The 26,910-nt window shown below is 44.9% G+C and overlaps 1 protein-coding gene across 1 annotated transcript in view; it reads right to left on the bottom strand.

Moving 5' to 3' along the window:
* The window catches only part of LOC119030493 (potassium/sodium hyperpolarization-activated cyclic nucleotide-gated channel 1), an 87,297-nt gene extending 61,041 nt beyond the window's left edge, over window positions 1-26,256 (bottom strand). The window contains exons 1-2 of the mRNA XM_037118128.1: window positions 25,761-26,256; window positions 16,598-17,021 (exon numbers count right to left, since the gene is read on the bottom strand). Of these exons, the coding sequence (XP_036974023.1) occupies window positions 16,598-17,021; window positions 25,761-26,110 (774 nt within the window). The 5' untranslated portion in view covers window positions 26,111-26,256. The remainder of the gene's footprint in view (window positions 1-16,597; window positions 17,022-25,760) is intronic.
* Window positions 26,257-26,910: the final 654 nt, after the last annotated feature.

Genomic DNA, 26,910 nt, shown 5'->3' with positions numbered 1-26,910 from the left:
AATAACAAAGGGATCAGTGCGGGGCTCATGCAGAACCATCCAGTGGAGTATGGAGGGGTCTCACAGGAGCTTTCCTCCTCTCACGACCAGGGATCACCATCTTCAGCACGACCCCTCCACATGCCATTCCGCCGCACTCACACACTAACAGCGGGTAACCACCAACAACAGCCCCGGGGACAGAAATAACCGAGATTAGCCCTAATCTCCACACTTATCACTTTAGCCCGACCGCCCCCCCCCAACCACCACCAAGTCTATATCTGTCATCTGTCTGCTTACTGTACTGAGCACACCCTGCAGAGGAAACTGGTGGTGGGATATCCCGCTGGGACGGACACGAGATCAAAGCTCGCTTTAACTGGCTGGTTTCTTTAGCCAGGCGAAGGGGGGTTAGTACAAAGTGTGAAAACAGAACAAAATAAAAAAAAACGTTGCTGAATATCGAGTTTAGAAACAAGATTCTGCTCAAAATAAGCGGCAGATGTTGGAGGAAAATAGCGGATGATGATTTTGTTTGACTGCTGTGGGGCTGCTGAAACAGTCACACCCCGGGCTCAGTAACTAAAGACGACAGTGTTTCATGGCACGGTTCCCTCTCCTCTCCTTCCCCTAGTCATTTGTATATGCAGCAATAGAACCTGCTTCCATCTATATTAAAAATACGAATGATTGAAACACTTTGATTTCCACATTGCGTGCGATTGCGCCTCCTGTCTAGACTAACTATTCCTTCCCCCCTTTTCTCCGTCTCTTCCTCTCGGTGTCACTGCCTCTCCGTCTCTCTGTCTTCACTGTGCGGATATGTCTGTTTGTATCTTACATCAAATAAGGGGCCAGACTGAGAGACAGACTGACAGTGACAGGAGGAGATGAAAAGACCGAGGCCGAGAGGGAGGGAGAGACGGCGGTACTCCCGGTGGACGAGTATATACAACATTTTAAATGTCATGCATCAGCTTACAGTGACAGTGTGATACGAAGTGACCTGCGCAGCCAGCAGAAGCTCGTATATAGGCTGACATACTGGGAACGTAACTCGGTGAATGTGATCCATCAGCAGGTTTTTTCTTTTTTTTTTCCCCCAACATTACAGACGTACGTCAGTTTGCATCTGTTAACCTCTGTCACATATCAGCGAGGGAGTGAAACGCAGTGTTTTGGTCCCGTTAACATCTGAGGGGCTTGAACATGTGACAAAAGGCTTCACGTTTAGGAGGGGGAGCTGTGTTTTTAAACACTACAGCAAGAGACGGAATGATACTGGAGTGTTTTAAGGCTGCTGCTCATAGCTATACAGAGATCTCTGAGAGGTCTTTAAGCTCACATATTTTTGCAGTGAACCCTCAAATGTGGTTATCGAACCCTTTTCACAAAGATGTGTGATGGAGGCAGGATAACTGACTCTGGGATTTAATAATTATAAATCACTCTGACAGTCTTTTTCTTAATTGTGTTCCTTTTCATATTGACGTTCATCATAGCATGCCAATTATGTGCACAGAGTATCTGAATACATGTAACAGCAATACATGACTTGACTGACGAATAAAGGTAACTGCATTCCTTTAGATACAGTTACTTTTAATGGAAACATATAGGTTTTGCTGGACTTTCTCAATCGTTTTTGTTTGTTTTTTTGGATTGAAGCTTGGAACATTTGAATGCCGACGACGTCGCCAACTCAAACGGTGTGCTTCCTCTCACTTAAAAGCCAATTTGCTTATCTATGGTAGTTAATCATCCTGCTTTAGATAGAAAACGTGATATTTTCAGAGACGCAATCACATCGTGGAAAATCTCACACTGTTACAACCCTACACAGCACCTTCAAACTACTCTTTTATTAATTTAACCAGTGTGTTGACATAATGTATATTAAAGCTGGCGTGCAGGGCTTGGTTGTTAGCAGTTGTTGTACTTGTGATAACCTTGTATCTATACTGATGTGTGCAGAAGTATGTTCTTCGTTGCAGAGCCAGTCTCTGCTTCAATAAATCATGGGAATAAAGAGTAGCCGCGGGGCTGTAATCAGTGAGCTTTGTGCTATATTTCCTCTCTAGTTTACACCGCGGGTCTGACAATTAACTCTGTACTCCAAACCATATGGTCAAGCAATTAACACTCTCTATCCGCGGTTAACAAGACCAACTAGCGGCAGAAGGAGCACCGAGTGACTTGGCGAGGGGGGGAAATGGGTTAAATCTACAGGGGGATGAGGAGGAACAACTCTTTCTTCCAGGCTGTGGAGTCTGGGATTTTCCGGCCCGTGGGCCAAGAGTGAGCTTCCCCTTAGTGAGCGGAGCGAGAACACGATTCAAGGCACATTATGTTCATCGTCAGAGAGCCGTGTCTTAAAACAGAGAGGACAAGAACACAGACGGCATGAGAGGGAGAAAGCATTGTTGTCCTTCTTTTTTTTTTCGTCTGCTAGACAAAATTGGACTGGAGGAGTCCATTAGGCTGTTTTGTGTGTGTGTGTGTGTGTGTGTGTGTGTGTGTGTGTGTGTGTGTGACTTTGCTCACTTGTGTGTGTAGATATTTTTGTGCATGATGGGAAAAAGAGAGAAATGGGTGGAGAGGGAGGGGGAAGAGAGATAATTCCACATTTTGTACGCTTCATTGTATTTAATGAAGTGTTTAACTGTGTCAGAAACGATGATGTATGTGTAAAAAGCACATTTACTAAATGCATTGTATATTTTTAAGGGCAAATAAAGGACATTGTTGTTCAGTGTGTTGACATGGTTGCTGATGAGTGCTGCTGTGACAGTGTGGGCGCCTCTAAAACAGGAAAAGCACCCCCCCCCTCCCCAATACAACATGTCAAACGTGTGACAGGCAGATTGTCACATATAAGGACACGTGATGGAGCTCTTTAGGCCCCCAGCAGGCTCCAGCTCCCACACACAAGACAACAAATGTCTGCTTCGCCACCCCGGTCATCCTCTGCAGTCCCAAATATAGGGTGGGGTTTCCCATATTTGTTTGTGCCACATGACTGACCGGCGAAAAAAAAAACGATGACAGTCATCCATTCACGTAATATTCAAAGTGGTATGCAATCGATTTGGATGCTATAAAAAAAAAAAACGAAAAGGCACGAAGAGTGAAACCTGAATACAAAGATGTGAAACACGGTGATTTGTAAGCTCTCTCCATAAAAAAAAGAAAAGAAAAAGGGCTGCTGTTTTAAGACTTGCTCAACCAAATGGCATAAAACATGCACAAACATCACTACAGAGCTGGAGCGCTGATGAAAAATGCAATAGGGAGGAAGAGGGAACAGTGAATTCACTGTTCCGTAGCCAAGTGCTCGGCAGAGCTGGACTGAAAATTTGCTTCTGCTCACGCTTTAGCAACAAACGCAATGTGTCCAATTACGGATACTGATCGGTAGGATCCGCACAGTACATGTATTTACTGATAATATATAAAGGTGTGGCCTAGTTTTTTGTATTGTGGTTCATTTTGGAGATTTGTTATGTTTGCACAGTAGTGATTCCAAGTCTAAGATTCAGAGCCACATTCACGTACACAAAAGCGAGAAAGAACGGCACCGTTCATTTATTATGCATTTGTAAGTGTTGAAAGTCAGCAGACGAAGCAATCAACCCACATTCTGGCTGGACTGAATTTACAAGATGCTGTTTGGTGGTAGAAAATGTCCGCCAGGCTCAGAAAAGATAATCTAGGTATCACATTTAAATTGCAACTCAACTTTTGACCATACGTGCCATGGGAGCATTTTTGTCTATTAGTGACTTCCTGTTTTATTTTGTAGATTACATCCACTTCCTGTCTTTGTCTATGTACTACATTCATTATTTGATGAGCCCTTGTGTATTTACACCTGTGTTTTTATTTTAAGTTGTCTGTTCGTCTTGCGTTCCCACGTCAGTTCCCCGATCCTGTTCTCTCCTTGTGCTTTACCTGCCTCCCTCGTGTCTTCCTGGTTTCTACTTTGTTTAGTTTTGCTCTTTCCTTTTCTCTCCCAGCCCTTTTGTTGCCTGTCATAGTTATTTGGAACTCAGCTTTAGTTCATCAAAGCTTGTTATTCGTTACATCTTCCTCCCTGCCTCCCTGTCTGCATTTGGGTCCTGACTATTCTGCGAACCTTAACAACATGTCAGCAATCTCATTAAATTCTCTCCCCTGAACCTAAAAGACATTACCATATTACATCAGCTTGGTCTTGTCCTCACTTAGAAAAGGCTTATTCGTGCCGTTATGTTTTGCTCCTGGACTATAAAATGATCTGTCTTAAGCTAGTGCGGAATGCTGCTGCTCATTTTAACCCAATCCAAGACCCATCTTAAACACTTCTTGGCTGCCAGTTCAATTTGATTTTAATTTGTACATCTTTTGATAACTCTTAAGACCCACATGGTCTGGCTTCCAGTTCTATTTCAGAGCTATACAAATTACAATAATCCCTGTCTGTTCCTGCACCAAAGTAGGTACAAGTGACCCAGACAAAGCCACCGCTCCATCAGAAGCTCAGATCAGAGCTGCATGGAGGATGTATGTGGGACAGATGTCTCTCACGTAACTGAATCATAATGCACACCAGGAACTGCTCATTGAAATACCACCACTGCGCAATGTGCAGGTTTATCCCACCTGCATCATTTGCACATTCTCTCCAGTGTGGAGAAATCCCACTCACACCTGCACATTAATGCTGCTTTAATGCATTTGCATCGCACAAGCTGCGCCTCAGATCACTGCCTCTGTTCAGTAAAATGACACGTACATCTCCAGGCGCAGAGAAGATGTCCCTCAGTGTCCTCAGCGTACCTTCAGGTGAAACCAGACCTTTGTTTGCTTTGCAACGTCCACCATCTCCGCTCCTTGTTATGGGGATATTGATGATAAACAACCGGCTGTGCAGCTGCAGATACAGAATCTGGGCCAAACAACACCTGCTCCAAAAGATGAAACATGTCCCCAGTTGTACAACTTTTCCCAGCAGCCCTTATCTACAGAGCTGTCATAAATCTCCAACAGCAGCATGTTGTTTCCATTCGAGGAACGTTAAAGGGTAAGATCACATGAAAATGAAAGTTCAGGTGAAGTTCTGTAGTCCACAAAACATTTCTGGAGCTTTACAGCAAAACAGCATTGCCCCCTAAACAAGTGAAATTTTAAAAAATATTGCTCCAAAGAGCTTGTCAGGCATAATCCAAGTCTGCAGAAGCCCTGAGATCCTGAAATAATTTGAAAAGACATCATCTACACCCATGACTCAAGGTCACACACTTCAGACAGGGTGCAACGCTAACGCTTTTAGCTTAGCAGCTATAGTGAAGTTTTCGGCTTTGAATAGGGTGTGAATGACGTCTTTTCAAATCAATTTGTGATCTCAGGGTTCTTGGAGACTTGGAGGCTGGATGGATTATTCTCTTTTTTAGATGTGTTTTGGTGTTTTACGCTTAGGAGAATGTTGCCGAATGCCGTTTTGATGTGAAGCTCCAGAAATGTTTTGTGGACTATGCAAATTCACCTGACTTTCCCTCCACATGAGGGTGGCTAAATAATGACTGCCTTTTCATTTTTGGGTGAACTCATCCTTTAAGTCACACGGCAAAGATACTCTGATTAATTTATGTCCTTAAAAGTTACTGATCAGTTTTGACTTGATGTCTTCAAACACTTTCCCTGGATTGTCGGCAGCTGTCACTGCCGCTGTGAACCCAGTCATGGCCTCGGCAGATTGTGAAGAACACAGTTTTGGGGTTTTTTTTAGGCACAAGAACGATTAGTTGTGCTCCCGAGCTTCCATATGCCACCTCGAGGATATGGGGTATAGAAATATCCTGCTTCTCACACACACACACACACACACGCACACACACACATACACACACAGACACATTCCCACGACAATCCTCAGCCTCACACATCACATCAGATCAGATCACGTCACGTAACGGGAAACAGTAGCATACAGTCATCGGCCGACGGCTTCGCTCCATCGCAGCTCTCTCACAGACGAGAGAGTCCTGCAGCCGGTCACATCGCCTCTCCTCACTACTGAAAATCTGTCCTGCAACTAAATGCCATTTGAGAGAACACGGTAATGAGGCCAGGATCCTTTTAATTATCCTCCCATAAATGTCATTTGCTGGTCTCCGTGATGAATGCATTGTCTGCTTTTTCTTTATAGAGTCATCCCAGTTTGTTTTTTTCGGCAGCTGCGATGTAGGTGCAGCTTTTAAACCAGCCGAGCAGGACGCCTGCGGGGAAATGCAAACAGCAAACCCTCTGCCCCTTTACTTCATGTACAAGCTGTGATTACAGGGAGAAACAGAGGCGACACAATAGAAAATCAATCAGATGAGCATAGTGGAGGAATCACTGCCGCTGCTGATGCAAAGATTAAATGTAACACACACGGCCGTCCTGCCTTCGCTTCTCATCTTCCTCTGTTTCCATCTGTCCTCTCCGGCTCTCTCTTTCAACTGCGCACATGATTCAGCACTTCATGATTCAGCACACCTTCTGTGTACGTGTGTGTGTGTGTGTGTGTGTGTGTGTGTATGTGTGTGCACGTGTGCATGTGTGTGTATGGTCATGCACCTGCGTCTCTCCATGGGACTAGGGCGGAGGCCTCAAGGCACTTCTCAGAGACAGGTGAATCAAGTCCAAAGGACTCTATAAAGCAAAGCCGACTAATCTCCTTTGACGCGACACTATCTGCTGCTGAGGTGGCAAATTAGAGGTCCTTTATTCACTTTACCCTGCCGGCACCTTCCCTTAGCTTATTATGCTGATCAGTGGGAAGATTTTATTTTAATAATCCACAGAAAAGCAATCATGTACCATAGACAATCAAGTAATGCCAAACATGTCCTGCTGTCTGGTGAGGATTTAGTTTTCTCGTGTATCTTAACAACTGTTGAGTTCTCATCACTGAGGAAGGTAATATATTCCTGAGATAATCATTCAATCAACAATCAGTGACAAACGATAGACAATCAAGTAATTATTCATGCAAAAGTGCCCAATATATGCTGTTCTCAGTGGGGATTTGCTGTTTTCAGTGTTGGACTGCTGGTTGGAGGGGGGGGAAAAGCGTCTTAGAGACATCACATCAGGCTCTGGGAATGTGGAATTGTTCCTTGTGAAAGAAATCATATCAACACAGGAAATTACTGTCATTTCAGCCCCATTTTCAACCCCACCCCTCGTAATATCTGCAACTAGTGCTAAACTGTAAGGTAAAGCTAGGGTCTACAATCCTGGAGAGCTAGCAAGCGAGCTAGCAAGATCTGAAAGTGGCACCTCCACTAAGTTCCTCCCCATCCCGTCAGTCCTCCGTCCAAAGCCACGCACCCACAAACTTGAACGCGCATCTGGCAGTGAGACTCAGCAGGGAGGAGATACCGGAGCAAGACGCAGCAATTCAGCTGAATTTAGCACGGAGCAGACAGGAAGTAAAGTGCCGAAATAACAAAAAACATCCGGTTACTTTTCAAAATAAAACACTCCGTGTGGACACCAGCACACGTCGTGAGACCAGCAAGGGACAGCCGGAAGGCGGAGCAAAAGGCTGCAAGGCAGCGGACCCGTATCCAGTGGAAATTGGGCCGACTCATCAGCCATTCTCATGACTAAAAACAACACATAAAGAAGCTAACGTTAGCATTGGGCTAATACGAGCTACAAACGTAGCCAAGTTGGCAAACCTTACATATTTAATGAAAATAACAAATCCCCCAGAAACGAAACAAATCATTACCTGTCCAGCAGAAAGAGAGCAACCTCTCCATCACTTTTCATGTCCTCCACATGCCCCAGTTGTCTCCACCACTCAAACGCAGCACCAATGTTGACTCGGGTCTGACTTCTTTCTTTATCCAGAGCCTTTTTTGTCGCAGCCATTTCTGCCTCGGGCTTTCCTTTCCTTGTCTTTCTAGCACGGTGAGCTGTTACAAGTAACGCTGGCTGCATTTTCTCTGCCATTGTAACCAAATGAAGGTCTTCTCCTGCAGCTCCATATTTCTGCAGAGGGGTGTGCTGAACACTTCCGGCATCAGTGAAACGTGACGTGCGCATGCGCGGAGGAGGGAGGGACAGAGGGGGGCGCAGGCAGAACGAGACATGAAGGCATCTGACCAATCCGTGCTATTCGGGCTGAAAAGCATGGATTGGTCAGCTTTTTCTCAGTCCTGCAGCTGCCACAGAGGTCTGATTATTTTCGTTCCTTTTTCTGAATACATAATGTATTGACTACTCTCAGGATAGCAGGACCAGTTCACCCAGTATAACAAAATGTGTTTCTGAACAACATTACAGACCCCAGCTTTAATCAATGGAAAATGAGCAAAACTCAGGCATTACTCAAGCATTAATGCCACATACATACTGTTTTCAGTGAATATTTGCTGTTTTCCTTATAGTATATCATTATAATCTGTTACTCTTTGAGTTTTAGACTATTGGTTGGCCAAAAAAAAAAAAAAACTTGAAGACATCGCCTTGGACTGTGGGGAACTGAAACTGTTGTTTGTCAAGGAAATGATACCAAAACAAGAAAATTTCAGCCTTATTATCAACCTCTCCTGTCTTCAACCCTCACTTCAAATCCCTGTTTACTTTACATGGATGCATCTATTTTCCCAGTACATTATAAGAAAAGGTGTGTGCATCAGATAAAGAAAAGCTATTTTTATAACCATGTATATGAAGAAAAACAGCTTTTGAAGCTCCCTCCTGGCTTTAATTTATCAACAAAAAAAAAAGAAAGACTAAAGGTGGCACGTGTGAAGAGATGCAGACATTCAAATCCTCACCATCAGTTTGTTTTGCACCGTAGGTCTGCTGCCTGTCACACAATGGCATTGGTTATTTCAGCAGGGACCAAATTTAGCCGGTGTAATGTAGTTACAGTCTCCTCCGCTGCTCCCGCACAGTGAACTAGATACTCGGGTCAGTCGGCTCACATTTTCCGCCCCCTTTCAGATCAATTTACCGGCCGAGCTGCGATCCAGCCGCGCACCTCTGCTCGGGACCAGGTCTCCCTGCCGACGCTATAATTAAGCAGATCGCTTGCATCATGCTCTGCTGACGGCTTTAGCACAGTCTACCTATCTCTTGCGGCTTAAGGGATCATCAGCAGGGGGGGTTTCTTTTCCAGGCGACTGCTGCGAGAGGTGAATTAACGCGGCACACAAAAACATGAAGGCAATGCTTCGGCCTTCACTCCCAAGTTAAAGGGAAAGATCTGAGACTTCTGTGTGCACACAAACAGATTTCTTCTTTCAAACTGTGAGCACAAAATCTGTATTTGTGGACCCTTCTGCTCTACCAAGGTAATCCATCCACCTGACAGGATGCTGCATATCAAGACGTTGATTGAAGAGCGTGAGTATCGCCTCGGGCTGGTCACAATTTGCAGTCGGGAGCCAGGATGTGCTATTATTTTGACAGATATGACGAGTGCGATATGAGTCCTGATTTAGTGGGAATGATCTCTCCCTCTTCCGTTTTTGTTGGCTTTATTGGATTGTACAGGTGGGGAGTGACAGGAAACAGGATGGGAGAAAGGTGACATGCAGCGAAGGGTCAAAGGTCGGATTCAGATTCCGGGCTGCGGCGGCGAGAACACAGCCTCCGTACACTCGACCAAGTAAGCTACGGTGTGACCTGAAAATGCTCGTTTTTGTCTCCCAGTTTGTCTTTTTTAAAGTCACGATGATGCGACATTTATCGATGTCTCTACCGAACAAACACGCTCTCTTAAATCTGGGGAGCAAGATTTGCAGGACAGGGCATCTCTGCAGCACCGCAGTACTTCACTATAATACAGTTTGTCACACATTTCAGCTTTGGGTTAAAAAAAAAAAGCCAACAGCGTCCTGCAATTTTGGATAACACACTCAGCCATATTGCAATTTTTATTTTAATGCCTGATGCACATTCAGGAGGAGGCCGCAGTCGGCATGCCGGCTGCAGGACATGCTGCATGTGAATTAAACATAGACCGCGCTACCATAGGGCGTCTCTGATGTCAGTGTGGAACAATCTGAGCTCGAAGAAGTGACTCAGCCTGTCACATCGATGTTCACAGAAACAGGTTGTGCCTTTGCGTGACAGCTCCGCGATTCTGATTCTGACAAAAGCGGAGCTGCAAGCCGACAGCTGCTAACTGCCTCACACACACACACACACACTCGATCCATTTTTTTTTTTGAGAAGAAGAATAAAAGTTCAAAATCGCGTGGGAGAGATGGTAAAACAGATCCATGTCGCTGAGTCAGGGAAAGGACCCTGCCCACATCGGGAACGTAAAGCATAGTGTGCGTCTGAGGAGTGACACCTCAGGGCGTATCTGTGCAAAAAAAAAAGAAAACCTCAACTGTGGCGATGACACGGCGACATGAGACGATGACACAGTTTCCTCATCAGGGGCACATTCTAAGAAACATGAATAGAAACCGCAGTGAAGACGGTGCATCACTCGGGAAACACGCTCCAGTAAGTAGCACTGCAGGTGAAACTGGTAACAGTATCCCGTCCTGCTACTGTAGTTTATGTACACTGACAGTAGAGGGGTGGGTATCATTGTGTAACTCGCCGTGTGTGACAACGTGTTACCACCGTATCAAAATACAGTTGACTCTGCAACACGACCAGGCGACGTGTACTCTGATACACCACGATATACGTTAACTAAAGAAGGGGAGACGAACCTACATCGGAGAGAAAATGTGTCAAAATGCTTCAACCGTAGACGTGTATTGGCGGCGATTGTCGAGTCTGCAGTCGGCGCCTCTTTAACACGCGCAGACGCACATAAATTGTTCAAATTGAAGGTGTAAAACAAAAAAAAAAAAAGGCCTCAGCTGCCTGAAGCAGAACAGTCTGACAGGTAAATGTCAAAATCTCCCTCAGTACCAGTTTATGAATAAAAATAGATCACCATATTTCAGCTGTTTCTCCCAAAAGACAAGTCAGTATTATATATTATCATGACATCTTCAAGCTATTTCTTCGTTTTATATATATCTTTGTATTGATCTTATTCATTTAATTGTCTTTAACTCCTCCAAGTTGTCACTGTATCTGCCTCGTCTGGTGTCATTTTCTCTTTTAAAGCATTTTCTTAAGAAAAGAGTAATATTAATGAAGTTTATTATCATTATATTATCATTACAAGCTTAAGTGTCAGTGCTCTGGTTGCGTAGTTTGCAACATTGGCTTGTAAGATATCACACAAATGGATTCATTTATATGTTTGAGAAACAATAATTACATTCCGACTGATGTCTTATATTAAATCTTTGGCATTCTGACTCATTCAGATTGATGTTTGCCTGTTAAATATAAAACCCTAAACATTTAAACTTAACTGGAGTGGACAGCATTTGTGTTGTACCTTATACAAACCAGTGAACAGTCGCAGAATTGGTGGCAGACATTTGGATTTCTTGTGCGTACACGTTTCATTATGATTCCTAATTCTCAATAATGATTCATTTACCTTTCACTCCTGCAGTATAAGCATTGGATCATAAAATGTGCCAATAATCACAGTGAAACCTAAAGATAGAAAACAAATATGCATGGTTTACTGATTTGTCCCTGACACACAGATTCCGCCCGGGGCTCCAGAAAGGGTACAGCCACCCCTGGGGGCTGGTACGCTGCCACAAGCCCAACCTGAGCCCTTATGCTGGAGCTGGGATCTGGCAGGAGGCCTGGTGGCTGTGATGAGCCAGATGTGGCACTGGGAGCTGTGGGGATTCTCTACAGCAGTTTAAAAATGTTATCCCCTTAGACTGCTTTTGCATTTTTCATTAAACACAATGAACAACAACAACAACAACAACAAATAATCAACAGCGGATGGTGGGGGCATCTCAATCTGCTCCCGGTGACACGGATCTCGAAGATCTCTCCAACATTAGCGCGCATCCAAAGGCAGCCGCAGAAGTTGGAGGGGAAAAAAAAGTGTCTGTGGTGAGTGTAAGGTCATCGGGATAATTAGCTCTGTATCTGAGAGGACGTGAAATAATAAGGAAAAAAACATAATGCAAAGGAAGCAGGGCAGGAAATGAGTCGGAGCAGGGGGCAAATGTGCCCTTGAAAGATCTAAAAAAAAATCCTGTGAAATTAAAGATGAAAGGGCATAAAATGCCCCCGATAACTGTTCTCATTATTTCATTGAATTATTAAATACTGAGTCATTAAATATGATTCCCCTGATGGCCACTATAGGTGAGAGTTAGGAACCTATGACCAGGGGATTTGTTCCAGTGCTCGCTGAGTGGCAATTATTGAGCCAGATTCAAGTTTTTATGAATCAGGGAATAGGCCACATTATCAGTTATTTCTTTCTTTCTTACTTTTTACATTTTTCTCAATAAACTGACCTTTAATAACATTTCTCAATTATTTCTGTTTTGCTGTGGTGTATTGTATTCTTCAGCCAACATGGCGTTGTGTACAAGTGGCTGTGTTTCAGAGGAGGCGTGGTTTGAGGCTACTTTGCTTCCTGGCCAGCTAAGAAACAGTCATGGTGGTGACGTGGTTTGTTTGGTTGGTTTGGTACGGCTTGACCCATTTCGGAAAAGAGGCTAGCGGTAGCGGCGGAGGTCAAAACAGTAAATATGCAGTTGTTAAAACCAAAACAGAAGCTGAAAGGTGCTAAAATGCACAGCAGAGCTGAAGATAAATCTCCGTGGGGATCACTACAACTGACACATTTTAATTGCAGTTTAAAAGAAAACACTGACTTCTCACAAACAATCTACTGTAAATAAATGATCCCTCGGCAAGAGATGTGACTTCATCTACATTTTCTTGTTGCCCTTTCCGGTGCAGCTTATACAGTCCACACATACTACACAACAGAAACCCGTTGTGTCACTTGAAATCACTTAACGTGTTTCATGCAAGTTTTTCCATGACAACAAGAATATAAGGAAAAAACGTCCAGATGTGTGAACAGTTGCATTTCGGTCGGCACCTGTTCAAAATGTGGTTTCGTTTGATTTGCCGCTCTGCGTGACCTTCACACTGTACACTGCAATTTTCCCCAAGCGCTCCGCATTGCTATAATTATGTGTTAGCAAACAAATGAATGAATGACTGAACAAGCACACAGAGAGAACGGGAAAGGATAGAAGTGGCACCGCGTAAGAGCCCCGGAAAACCAGGAATCACAAGTTCCATCTCGCTGAGGATGCGTACTTCATTAAATACATATATTCTTTTTTTGCTATAATTATTTTCCCTCCCTAATTGGCACAGCCAGACGGAGTCACATCCACTACTCCTCTCTAACGAGTGACAGTCAAGTGAGCTGCTTAAATATAAGATGCATCAGTTCCTATGTGGGCACTGAAACTGCTGGTTTACTCAGACCACAATATCCAGCGACCTCTTACCAGCGAGATTTTTCCGTTTTGGCATGAGAGCTAACTGCTGCAACCTGTAGCTGCTGTTAGCTAGTTAGCTCAATTAGCTGTGCAGCTACTGGTTTCGACTGCAGGTTTGGGGCACCAGGGGAGCGACAGTGTTTATCCTGCGAGCGGAGGCACTTTAGATCGTTAGCATGGCAACTTTATATATCCCAACACAATACATCAACATCAGAAATGTTATTCCTTCACATTCTGTCGATAGTTTTCTCTTTCTACATACAGTATCAATCATTTGGCAATAGGCAATCATTTGCAGACTATTTTGATCATCGATCAATGATTTTGGTCATTTTGCTAAGCAGAGATGTTTTGGTTCCTGCCTCTATATTGCTTCAATTTGCTGCTTTACTTTGTCATGTGTGATAGTAAATGAAGAGTCTTTGGGTTTTGGACTGTTGGTTGGACAAAAGAAGCAAACTGAAGATGTTGTTTTGAGCTCTCAGACATTGTGATGAGCATTTTTCAAAATGTTTTGACAATTCGAAGACTAGACTTTGTTATGGAGCAGATAACAAAATAATCATTATTTGCAGCCCCGTTTGGCATGAGCATCGTTACAGGTCCGGTTTGTAAGATAGTTGACTGTTGAGTCTCATTCCCAACTCATCAAGCACTGATGCTTTGGATCAGCAGGTCAGACTGGCTACCAAGCCAAAGAATTGACACATTAAATAAAAGCTACTCATCCCAGTTGTGTCATGTATATATCCACTATCTGGCGTGCTCCTGTGGGGTAAAAAACGAAGCCTGCAGGAGCCTCCAGATGCAGCTTCTGGCCTTTGACGGGTGCAGAGATTAAGATCTATGAAAAATATAGAGGCACGGCTCCATTCGAGAGTGTTTTGGCGAGACAGCAAATCTGACTTAGCCCAGTTCTGAGTGTCCAGCCTGCACTGATGAAATAACGGCCCTCTTTTTGCTTCGCAGATGGAGAGAAGAGATGGTGACAAAGTGAAGAGGGGGGCAGGGAGCACACGACAGATGAACGAGTGACGGACACGCAAGGCTGCAAGATGATTTATTGTCAAAACCCACTGTCTGCATAACTAACTGAGTCCATCCCGGAGCTGATGTAATGACGGTTCGCTGCTCGACACTCATTATGATGGCAGGAGACCGCGTTTGTCCCTCCATTAAAGCGCTAATCCTGCGTCCTACACCTAACATGTTACGACAGCTTGGAATTTTTCCACCGAGTGGCTCTTTCTCTCCTCGCACGTCTCCCGTGGATGTGTCTGATTTGCCGTTGTCCTATTATGCGGTGTGTCTTTTTTAATCAATTCCTTTACTGTAATTTTCTAAGCGCGCCGAGGTTAAACGCAACAACGTTTTTAGGGGGAGACGGCGAGCGGGGGTGACACACCGTGAGAGAGAGGAGCATGCGAGGGGAGGGGAAACAAGCAAAGACTTTGATAAGCAGAAACCCGAATGGAGACAAAGAGGAACGACTGAGCGTGAGAGAGAGAGAGAGAGAGACTCAGGGCTGTTGTATCAGAGCACTATGACACATCGCTGCCTGCCTCCCTGCATGCACACTGCAGATTTTCATTAACCTTGCGGCGCCGTGTTCTCTAACCTGGCCCGTACCGTCTTCATCCTCCCACTGCGTGCAGGCCCCTGCAAACTCACCAGCAGTATCTTTCACAGCGCCGCCCCTATCTCAAACGCATAATCAACTTCCCACACTGTGTGCACGCCGAGATAATAGCGCCAGGCAACTGCGATCCATATGGTGCTCACTCTTCAGAATATGGTGCGTGGCGTTGCAGGCACGCGTATCCGACAGTAAAGTCCACATTTTGGAAATGCTTTTGCTGAAGCGTGATTAATGCTTTTGTTTTCCAAATGCCACATTATGCGGCGAGGCTAAGAGAACGCAGCTTAAAAACACACACTGACAGACAGAAATATAAGCCGCCATAAACACTATAAAAGTCTGCTGCCTCATTGCTGCTTGAGCACAAAGATGATCTTTTCCCCGCTCCGTAAATGTTCACTGATCCGTGGCGTGCCTTGGAATTGGATACGCTGAGCGATTTTGCCGTCTGCACTTAAGTTCTAGGTGGATGTTCACGACTATAGCGAGTTACGTTTAGCTTATATTTACAGGTTGATAATATTTGGTTTGCCAGTTATACAGTCAATTATCTATTTCGCACTTCCCCTGTTGCTGATATCTTGCTGTACCATACAGTAAACAAAGATCAGGAGCTCGTGTTGAGGCCTGACAGCAGCACAATTTGCTTCAACCGGCGTAACAAACAGCCTGGATAACAGCAGCGATAACAACAGCAGGGACATCAGACAATAAGGGGGCCGGACAGGGAGCTGCGGGGCAAGGGCATCCGGGACGAGGTGGTGTTACGGTCAACCATTTACATTTTTTTCTTCTTTTTTTTTTTTTTTTTTATCTGAGCTGCATTTCAAATCAAACGTGACCTCAGTGCTTTGGACACGATGGCTAAAAAATGCAACACGGCGTCTTGCTGGAGCGGTTTCAGTCGCGAAACGGAGAGAAGCAATCTTTCCACCAGGCAGTGTGTAAATGAAATCGTTACCGGGGAGAAAGAGAAGACAGAGTCAGGGAGTGCAAGGACTCGGTGCGAGGTAATAATGTATCACTCTCGGTTATGTCCGGTGGGGTTTAACCTTGTGCACACAAAATCCACCAGAGGAATTGAGAACAACCACAGCAACAGAACATTAAGAGAGCAGTTCATTTAGCCTGGAATGTATATCACCTCAGTGGAATACTGTTGATAATATACTTGATTATGCCTTTAATCCGAATAAATCCACTTTATGGTTAGAACTGAAGCATTTTGTCTGAAAAGGAAATGGAAGAAATTGCTTTTAATTCCTGATTTTGAATAAATTTCACCCATCAATGAGCTGAGACTGACACGGCCACTTGTTATCCACAGATAAGCCCTCTGACCAGTGGTGATTGACAGCACCTATTAGCCGTACACGTGCACAATTACATCTGTGCGTTAACCTTTCAAGGTTGTTGCCGTGCAGCCGGGGAGGAAAAACCACCCAGCCGGAGAGCCACCGTGCAACACAAACAACCATAAATCCCTGCATTACTCCGCAGGATTGCCCCGCTCTCTGCCTTCATATCAACACCAGGAACACACACGCAGACACACACGTATACGCACCTCCTCCCACTGATGTATGTATCTGATGAGTCGGGACAGTCTCAAAAGACGCAGAAGACTGAGGATCTTGGTGAAGCGGACGATTCGCAGGGCGCGGGCTGTTTTATATACCTCCGAGTCAAAGCCTTTCTCCACTATTAAAAAGATATAATCCACTGGAATGGAGGAGAGGAAGTCCACAACGAACCAGCTCTTCAGGTAATTCATCTTGATGACCTTGGGGTCGAGGATGATCTCGGAGCTCTCCTCGTTGACGATGCCCGTCCTGAAGTTCATGACCAGGTCCACCAGGAAGATGGTGTCCGAGGCCACGTTGAAGACCAGCCAGGTGGTGGTAGTCTGCTCTGAGAAGAAGGTTATTCCCACAGGAATGATGATTAGATTCCCCATCATCATGATGAGCATTATCAAGTCCCAGTAGAACCTGCAGGGTGACACACATGAATCAGTAATGCAAGGGAGGAAACATGATGTCTGCAAGTATGTTTTAGCGTTATAACATTCGCTAATGAGCACTAAGCAGAAAGAACAGCTGAGGCTGATGGAAATGACATAATCCAAAGTAATGGGCCCGATGATAGCACTAGATACAAAGTCAGAGGATCATCAGAGTCAGTGTGGTTCATCCTGAGGGGAGTATGAAAGTCTGAACCAAGAGTTTGTATTAAATCCATTGAGACATTTCACTAACAATTACAAACTCAAATGAAATGCAAAGGGAAAAGTCAGGGGTTCACAAATGACAACAAGGTTCATCCTCTGGGGACCATGAATGACTATGCATCAAATAACTGCTGAGATGTTTTAATCTGGAGCTACAGTCATGCAGCTAACATGTCTAATCAACAATATGGCTGTCATTAAGCCTGTTCTGACTCCCAGTGCTTCCAGTGCAGCAGCCTGGTCAGCCGACTCTTCTACAAACAGACTTTTTACCTTGTGACCAGGGTTTAAGTCAAGATATTAAAAGACAACACCCACCCCAGCCACAGTCTGTTCACAGTGCTGCCGTCTGGCAAAAGATGCAGAAGTATCTGCTGCCATGTTACCAGACTACAGAGCGGCTTCACTCCCAAACTGACCTTGTACCTTGCAAGATTTCCTCGTTGTTAAGTTTTTGCTTCATAAGTAAGTTCACATTCGGGAATGCAGTTATTTTAAAACAAATCAAGATTTTTTTCTAAACCTTACCAGGTAACCCAACCCAAACACATCCAAAACGGATGCTAGATGTGTAGGTAGCATCATAGTTTGTAGCTTACTGCCACTGACCGAGCTGCCATATCTGACGAGTTGGCAGCAACAAGGGAGGTTGTTGTTTTTTGCTGTTATTTTCATCAGACTTATATCCTGCTGGGGAAGTTTCTACTACCAGCCAGGGCTGACCCAGATACCTGAAAGCTTCATCTGTTGTGATGGTAATCAACGTCAAATCGGTATTCAAATGTCATCCCAGAGCAACATCTGATTGGTTACGATTCGAGAGGAATAGCCTATCAGAACTAAAACTACCGCGCCACAGAGATTGGAGCAGCTCCGGTGAGCGAGTGGAGCTGTGTGTCGAAAGGACGGCAGCAGCATCACATTATTATGGGGTTTTTTTCAGTTACAGCATTGAAAATTCCCAAAGTCATGGCCTACAGGATTTCAGTCAGTGGAGGAGAAAGCAACAGCATTTTATTTAGTTGCTCTTCCCAGCACACACAGCATGCACATCTTCATCGTCCATGTTTTCACCGCTATACTCTGCCTCGAGATTTAGGTAGTTAATGCTTCCAAAACTGCATTTGAAATGGTTCAGCTGCAAGCTGACATGAGAGAGAAACCCATTTGGATGCAAGTCAGGGCAGAAAAAGTTAAGTATGATTCAAGGGCATCACGAAAATGTGCTGCTAGCACTTACTGGATGTATTCAGGGCCCTGTTAGAATGAGACCCCTCTCATCCATCCTGCCTGTGTTAATGTCCCTGCCCTCTGTCTCATGATGAACAGAGCCAGGAGTGATTCATCAGCACCCTGCTCTTTTCACGGAGCGTCCTGGGCCTCGATAAAGGCCGAGCAACCATGAATGAAAATAGATGCTTTCAGGAATCCTATCTCTCCTTGCTAAAAACTCTCCACTGACGCCATCCCTGCTGCCTGACTGACGGCCTGCCTCTGCTCTGCCTTGTTGCCCGCCCATTGCTGTCGTTGAAGATGGAAATGGACTGGCTGGCTGGCTGGTTGGCTGGCTTGCCGGCTGTCTGTCTCGCTGGCAGACTGGCCAGCCGGTAATGGATCTGTGTGAATGAATTAAGATGGGGCCTTGGCTTTATAAATATCCACAGATCATGTGTCCGATAATTGTCTTCACTTCAACTAAACAGCGGTCATCTAGGTGGTTCATTATACCCTGCCATGGGTATTTTTTACACCAGTAGGCTTTGAACTGGAGACTGAAGAGTGGACTCTTCACGTGGGCAGCCCTGACTTGTACACAACAAGATGTTTTACAGTTTTAACAACATGTTTGAGCAAAAACTAGGAGCAAAACAACAAGTTTGATTGTGAAAACACACACTATCGTCAGCGTTTATCATAATGTGTATATTGTATGTGTGTCTTTTTAAATGCACACTGAAAAGAATAATTCATATCTGAGGGGACCAAGGTAAGGAAACGATGATTATGAAGATATGTCTTAGATCTTTTTAATTTGTAGAAAATATGTAATTACTTTATATAGCATCATTAGTCAGGGGTGTAAAAAGAAATCCATATTAGTAGAAAGAAGATAGAAAAGACCTCAAAAAGTTCATGAAAGGAGATTATAGCAAAAGTAATACTGCAATGCAGTAGTGCAAACATTATTCAATTGATTTCAAAATAGACTAGAAAGCTGAGAGAAAAAAAGTCACAAAAATACAAAAATGCGGGTCGACCAGGAAAAATACATCCTTTTCCCACTCAGAAACTCATTATCCGTCCTCGTTAAGTTGCTGAGTTTCAAGTCACAGAAAGGTTGGACGTTTTCCACACATATTAACATAATCATAAGCCCACAGAGTGCCCACATGTTTCGATTTCTCTCTTGACTCGGGTAGGTGGTATTTATACTGTGCACGACCTCAAAGACACCCACTCGTCTAATGAATAAAACATTGTTTCACTTCTAGAATTAAAGATTATAAAACCACAAAACACTGAAAAGACATTGTTTACAAAGCTAAATCCCAGAAAAACAAGGAGCCTTTCAGGCGAAGTGACATTGCTCACAGTAAGGCAGTCGCCCCCTTTTATTTATTTTTTTTACAGAGCCAGCCCACAAAGTGTGCCATTGCAGCCATCTCCAACAACCGCACCCATCTCTCGCTGCACCACCGTGTTAAGCTCTCGCTTCGACGCTCCCACTCTGAGAATGCACCCGGCCCCAGTTAAACCAGTAGCTGAGAGCAGTGCAATCAGCCAGAACCACAGCAATGCTTTTAGTCACCAGACTGGAAAGGAGAAACAGAAAGCTGCTCTAGAACACCCCCCCCAAAAAAACCTCCCAGCAAAAACCCACGAAGCACCGATGATCAATGTTGCAGCTCAAAGATCAGAGAACCACCTCCCGCCCGGGCAGACGAATCGTTATCGAAACGATCCTGCTCCAAATCAAGCCGGCTCATTTCATCTTGTAGGTTTTTCCTCCCTACAACAAGTGCTCCATCATAATCAATGCCAGACCTCTCCTGCCAAGCAACAGAGGGAACCCCGCACAATCTTACTCAGCACCCGATCCAATCAGCAGTGTAACGAGTACGCTGCGCGAGAGGTCACATACTGTACCGATACATACGGTGAGGGAAATATGGACTGCAGATCACAGAGAGGGAGGAAACATCGTTCTCTGTAGGCCTGTCTCTCAGGAGTAGTAGTAGTAAAGGGGGAAGTCCAGTATCTTTAAGACTGGGTCCTATGTTGACATGTTTTGGTGAGTAAATGATTCACAGAAACCAAATGTTGTGGAATCGGACCAGCAGATCGCTTCAGCTTGCGGCTGCAACGTGGCTGCGATGGTTGCAACGTAATCCTTTGGGGCAACTACGACCATCAACGCTACGTCCAATAAAAGTGCTGAGGTTGCTATTCTAAGTGTCTGACAAACAATTTCATTTTAAATAATAAGATCATTTTTGTAGCCAGAACCACAGGTCTTACTCAAGTAGACGTTCTGCTCTGAAATCATAAGTACAGTCGAGATGAGGCAACAACTGTAACCGTTCACTTCTCACAAGATTTCACAACAAAACTTCTCCTTGAGTAAGTTTTTCTGGTGTTTCTGGTTAGAAAACAGATGTTAATACTTAACAAGAAGGTCTGTCTCCTTAGGAATCATTTCCGTAATGTTGTCGGAACAACAACTTTATCCTGTCGGTGGCAGAAATAAGCACTTTCAGTTGACGTAACTCTGACCCTGAAGGATTTCACGGCAGCCGAGTCGCGGATGCCAACTGAGGCGATCAACTGGAGCGATTCTGAAACTTGAGGTGAGTAGAAAGTATGAAGGCACACGTTTGAAAAATACTATAACATTGTTTCCTTACATAGCAGTACTTGTTCTAGGTGTGATGAGCAGCAGCATTGTTAAATGTGGCCTTTGAGACATCTGAATCCTCAAATTGAAGAATAAAAACATGTAATTTTCAGTAACCCTGAGAGACTGCCGGGAAAGAAATTGCCCCTAATTTCCTGCACAGTACATCGCAGGTAGCATGTTTAAATGGCGAGAATAATTATAGCGATTGAAAAAGACCAGCAGTGTGGCGTTTTAACTACAATCACATGTGTCACCCGTCCATCTTGACCAAACTGATGCCCGCTCTTTAACGGACTCTGAAAAGAAAACCTCACTGAGAGTCTTTCAGACCACGACAAAGGCCTCTCCTTAGCCTGACCAGAGAGGTGTATGAGGCCGTGCATGAGGCCTCTCTAAAAATCTATGAATAATGAATATTACTAACCTGCCATTAATCTTTAAGCAGCCACTGTGTACAAAGAATATGTCGGATATTGAGTTTCAAACACTCCCACAAAAGCATTATAAAGCCCCGCGTGAATGGTGGTGTCATTCATGGGCTGTACTTACGTAAGACTCTTCATTAAAAGCCCATAGAGTTTTGTTTTGTTTTGTTTTGTGGATTCTGCCGCAGCATACAAAGGAGTAAGGGGATGGTAAATGTTTAATATTAATATAATGATATGATGATGAAAGGCTGCTCATTTTAAAAAACTAATAAACCAAATAATTGTGTTGTGGAGCCCAACGCAGATGAACGAGATGAACTCCTGAGCTGCAGTAGCGAAGCGCACCCCTCGCACCCGCCATCGTTTATGCACCAGCACGGCAGGTAGCTGTAGCACCGTAACCCCGCAGCACCGTCAAAGCCGGGAGGCAGTCTCACTGACATGCAGGGGTTGTGTCTTCAAACTGGCTGGAGGACAAAGACTTCCCATGAAAAAAAAAAACAGCCCTTTGTAAAATGTCACCAAGAAAAGGAACCTTAAGGGGGCCTGAGCCGGTGAAACATGTTCTCACACAACAAAAAATAGAAGAAAGACGATCTACTTCAGCGGAGACGACTCGGACCCCCCCCAGAGGAGAAGCACGATGGAACGCCCCTCGGAGCCTTCGTGTAAACTCAACTCCACGATGGTGCAGTTACCTGACGTCACCCAGCGATGGGCTCGTCCGTGGGGAAGGAGGCAGGGTGTTTTTGTGGGCAACAGTGTTTCTATTATTAAGATATGTTGGTATAAAAGTCACATGAAATGAAAATGTATAATGTCGTTTTTTCTCTGCTGTGTTTGCTGAGGCTTCACTCATGTGTACACTTGCCAACGAGGCATCATTTTGTGACCGTCAGACAAGTTTGTTGTCTGAAATTCTGACCTCTGACACTGACTGGAACACGGCATAAATCACAAAATCCCCACTGACGGCCCAGTCCGTCTCTGATTCTACGTGTTCAGATGTGTATACGCTCCAAGACATACATTATACATGAGCATTAAAGTGAAAAGCGTAGTAGGTCTGAGTAATATGGACCAAATACATGATTTATATCCAGGCGATATGGCGATACACAATACAGATACTGGGTATTTTCTGATACAAAGTGAACTAAATGCTCAGTTTTAAGTCAAAGCCGAAACAGACTGCGTTCAGAACAAAATGCAAGGATTAACTTTCCTGTTTGAAAGCACCAGCTGTGCGATACACCATAATTGAAAATGAGATGCAATAGTGTACATTAAATGTGAACAGGCCCACAGTCTCTGCTGCTGCTGCTGCTTCACTTGTTTCCTAACATCGCAGAGACTGTGCGAGAGGAGAGCTGGAAGTCACCGGTCACGTCTTTAAACGCAACATCACTCTGTGCCGATAGAAACGGTACTGTCTCGCCCCACATCTCCTCAAGAATAAACACATCAACGTGCTGTAAACAAAAGAATGGCAGCTCTTATTCATCACGTACACCTGCAACTACTGGCAGTTTTCTCTTCAGACAACTAATTAATTTCTAAATCAAAAATTCCTCACTGTTAAAAAAAAAAAAAAAAAAAAGGAAAGGAAAGGTATGCATATCAGGGGTTTGTTCCGGCCCTGCCCTCTGGCCATTTTACAGAGGGGTTGTGGGGGGGGGAGGGGGGGTCAATCTTCTTACATAAATGTTTTCAGAGATTGTTAAGCTCGTTGACTGTTGTGCTGTGCAGCTAATCCTTCACCCACCATCATCGTGCATCTGTGTGTGCATATGGGCAAGTGCCTGTGTCTTTGCATGGGTGAGTGGAGGAAATCCTACATGTAACATGTAACGTATGATTGGAGTATGTGGACCAAAGGCATCTATTGTGTTCTTTTAGGGTATTACTGTCATATTGTCATTATTATTATTACTGTTCCTATGATCTATTTATTCATTTTTCATTTGTCTGTATGCTTGTTATTCTCTAAGTCAATGCAATTGCTGCTGGTTTGAACGTGTTATCCCTGCACGTTTTAACCTCTTATTATGGCTTTTAACTTGTTATTGTTGTTGCTTTTAACCTGTTATTGTTGTTGCTTTTAACCTGTTATTGTTGTTGCTTTTAACCTGTTATTGTTGTTGCTTTTAACCTGTTATTGTTGTTGCTTTTAACCTGTTATTGTTGTTGCTTTTAACCTGTTATCGCTGCTGGTTTGAACTTGTTATCATTCCTGGTTTAAACATGTTACTGGGGCTAGTTTCAACCTGTAACTGCTGCTGGTTTTATCTGGTTGTTGTCTGTTTTAACCTGTCATTTCTTTTTCTTTGTGTGTGTGTGTGTGTGTGTATGTGAGTGTCCATTATCTTATTCTGCCTTTGTTGAGCCATTCGGGCTGCATCTCCGTATGAAAGGTGCTATATAGACAAAGTTATCGTCATTACTGTTGTTGTTGTTGTTGTTGTTGTTGTTTTACAAGAAGTGCATCTAAGAGCTATGGTGATGTATTTGTATCAAAATGCTGAAGTATAAATAAAATGGTATGAATAAAATATGCAGTCTAACAGGCCGGCTGAGGTAACTTAAAGTGCAGCGGTTCCTCAGCAGACTCTGAATCAGCAGCAGCAGCAGCAGCAGCAGCAGAGAGGGCACAGTGCTGCAGACTCAGGCCTGCTCTGACTTCAGGACCATGGACAGCTCCAACATGTCCTGGCACGTTCACATGAAGCTTCAATGGAAAGAAAGGAAGAAAAAAAAAAAAACGACGGGCATGATTGTCACCGTCAAGCTGTGCCAGGGGACACCGGGGCCAGATGAGATGCTTAATTGGTGATGTGGTGAACTGTAAACATGCAGCTTGTGGAGGGGGGGAACCAGCAGCCCGGACTCTCTCTCTCTCTCTCTCTCTCTCTCTCTCTCTCTCTCTCTCTCTCTCTCTCTCTCTCTCTCTCTCTCTCTACCTGCTCTCATTTGTTTACCATGCATGAGCGCAATGTGCCGGAAACAAACGAGAAGCTGTTTGTCTGCGGCTGCACTGCCCGTCCTGTCATCGAGCGGGACAATGGGACAATGCAATGCACGTGTCTCCAGGTGAGATGAGATGAGACAGAATAATAAATAAAAAGAGAGAGAGAGACAGAGAGAGAGAAAGAGAGAGATAGAGAGGGAAGGGGTGATCACGTCACATGAAGTGAAGGAAGCGTGGCGAGGACGCTCCTGCAGCTCCTCTCCTCACACGAAACACATTCCATCACATTTTCCAGCCCATCACTCATCCTCCACCACCGCTGACAGAGAGAAAGAAAAAAAAACGTGCAACATATACAACATCTGACTCACTGACAGCACTGAATATCCTCTCTCTCTCTCTCTCTCTGTCTCTGTCTCTCTCTAACCGGCTGATTTTACCGCATCCTGTGCGTATTTTTGGTCTTTTTCGCACACAGGCCGCTCATTTACACCGCCCGCCTACAATGAAGTGTTTACAACCGTGATGGTGCAGTGGCATTGTCACGTTGTGTGTGTGTGTGAGTGTGTGTGTGTGTCCAGGTACTGTCGCCAGTATGTCGCAATGAGGAGAGAGAGCCGACTAACAAACCAGAGGAGGGGGAGAAAAAAAAGGTGCGCGTACGTGTGTGTGTGTGTGTTTTCAAATCATGACATTCAGCAGCCTCTTTCCAAGGACGTTTCACTGATACACCTTTGGAGCCTTGAACGCGCCCCCACCCCTCCACCCCCCACACCTCCTCTCTCTCTCTCTCTCTCTCTCTCTCTCTCTCTCTCTCTCTCTCTATTATAATAAAGAAAAAAAAATGCCGCAATGAAACAGTGGTCCGGGCTCGCTGTGTGACAGGAGCCGGCGGACACACACACACACACACACACACACACACACACACACACACACACACACACACACACACACACACACACACACAGAGCGAGAGAGAGAAGCCTGATTGCCTTAAAAAACACAGAGAGGAAGATTAGTGCGGTGCGTGTGCCGATGACAGCGCGTTACGTGTGAAGAGTGTATGGCTTTCTGTGTGTATGTGTGTGTGCAGACCTCCTCTGGGTGGCGGGGAGGGGTGGGTTGAAAAAGAAAAAGGGAAAGAGGGAGGTAGAGGAAAGGGTGAGCAGGTGTCTTTTTTTTTTTTCTTTCCAAGCGCCTTACCTAAAATCGCTATACGGATGAATGATCCAGTATCCGGCGGTTTGCACCCTCTCCTGCTCTTTCTCCACGGCTTTCTGACTGCCGAACATACGCAAGGAGAACTTATTGACTCCGGGCTGCATCATGGCCCCAAATTGCCTCTGCATGAAACCGTGTTGCCTGGCCGCCGCCTCCAGATCGTCGAACCCGACCATGGCCTCTTCCCGCTCCCCCTTGAAGCCCACGGAGTTGCCGTGGTCCTTCTGGCTCCCCGTGTTATTTTTCTGTATCGAGTCTTGCCTCTGAAAAACATTATTCCCATCCGCCTTCTCCTCCTTGCTGCTGGAGAACGAATTCGACTTGTCTTCCATGGTGTTCCGAGTTTTCCCGTCTTTTTTTTTTTGTTTTGTTTTTCAGTGTGTGTGTGTCTGTGTGTGTGTGTATGTGTATGTGTGTGTGTATGTGTGTGTGTGTGTGTGTGTGTATGTATGTGTGTGCGGGTCTTTTGCGGCAAATAAAAAAAAAAGCGTTCCGTCTCCGGCTCGGGAGGACTGCTGCGCGCTGAACTCGACAGGACCCGCCGAGAGCTCTCTCCTCTCTCTCCTCTCTCTCCTCTCTCTCGCTCCCCCCCTCTCTCTCTCTCTCTCTCTCCTCTCGCGCGCGCTCACTCTCTCTCTCCTCCTCCTCCTCCTCCTCCTTCTTGTGTGTGTGTGTGTGTGTGTGTGTGTGTGGTTTTTTTTATGTCCTTCAAAAAACTGCGCGAGCTCCTCTGCCTTCCAGTGCGAGTGCTGCAAACTGAGACAGAGCGCCCGGGAGCCCGGTGGATCAGGTTTCTTGGGTTACCGCCATCTACCGACGGCCCCGGCTTTCTGCCGTCCACAGCCTCGTCTCACTTCGCACGGCACTGCGGTTTAACTGGCACATGCCCCTGCACCTTATTTACATAATGTGGCTCATGATAGTCCCCCCCATCCTCCTCATCCTCATCCTCCTCATCCTCATCCTCCGTCACCCCCCCCATCATCGTCCTCCTCTGTCATCACTTCCACACATGCCGGCGTCAGAGGCGCGCAGAAGAGGATACACGAAGTTAATGGAACAGATCAATTCATGCAGCATGTGTGTGCTTCCTGGCGGTGAGGCTCGCTCTCCTACTGAGCAGCGATAATAG

This window comes from Acanthopagrus latus, chromosome 12, assembly GCF_904848185.1.
Source record: "Acanthopagrus latus isolate v.2019 chromosome 12, fAcaLat1.1, whole genome shotgun sequence".
NCBI lineage: Eukaryota > Metazoa > Chordata > Actinopteri > Spariformes > Sparidae > Acanthopagrus > Acanthopagrus latus.
The sequence above is the reverse complement of the archived record's forward strand: the minus strand, read 5'-3'. Positions and strand labels throughout refer to the sequence as shown.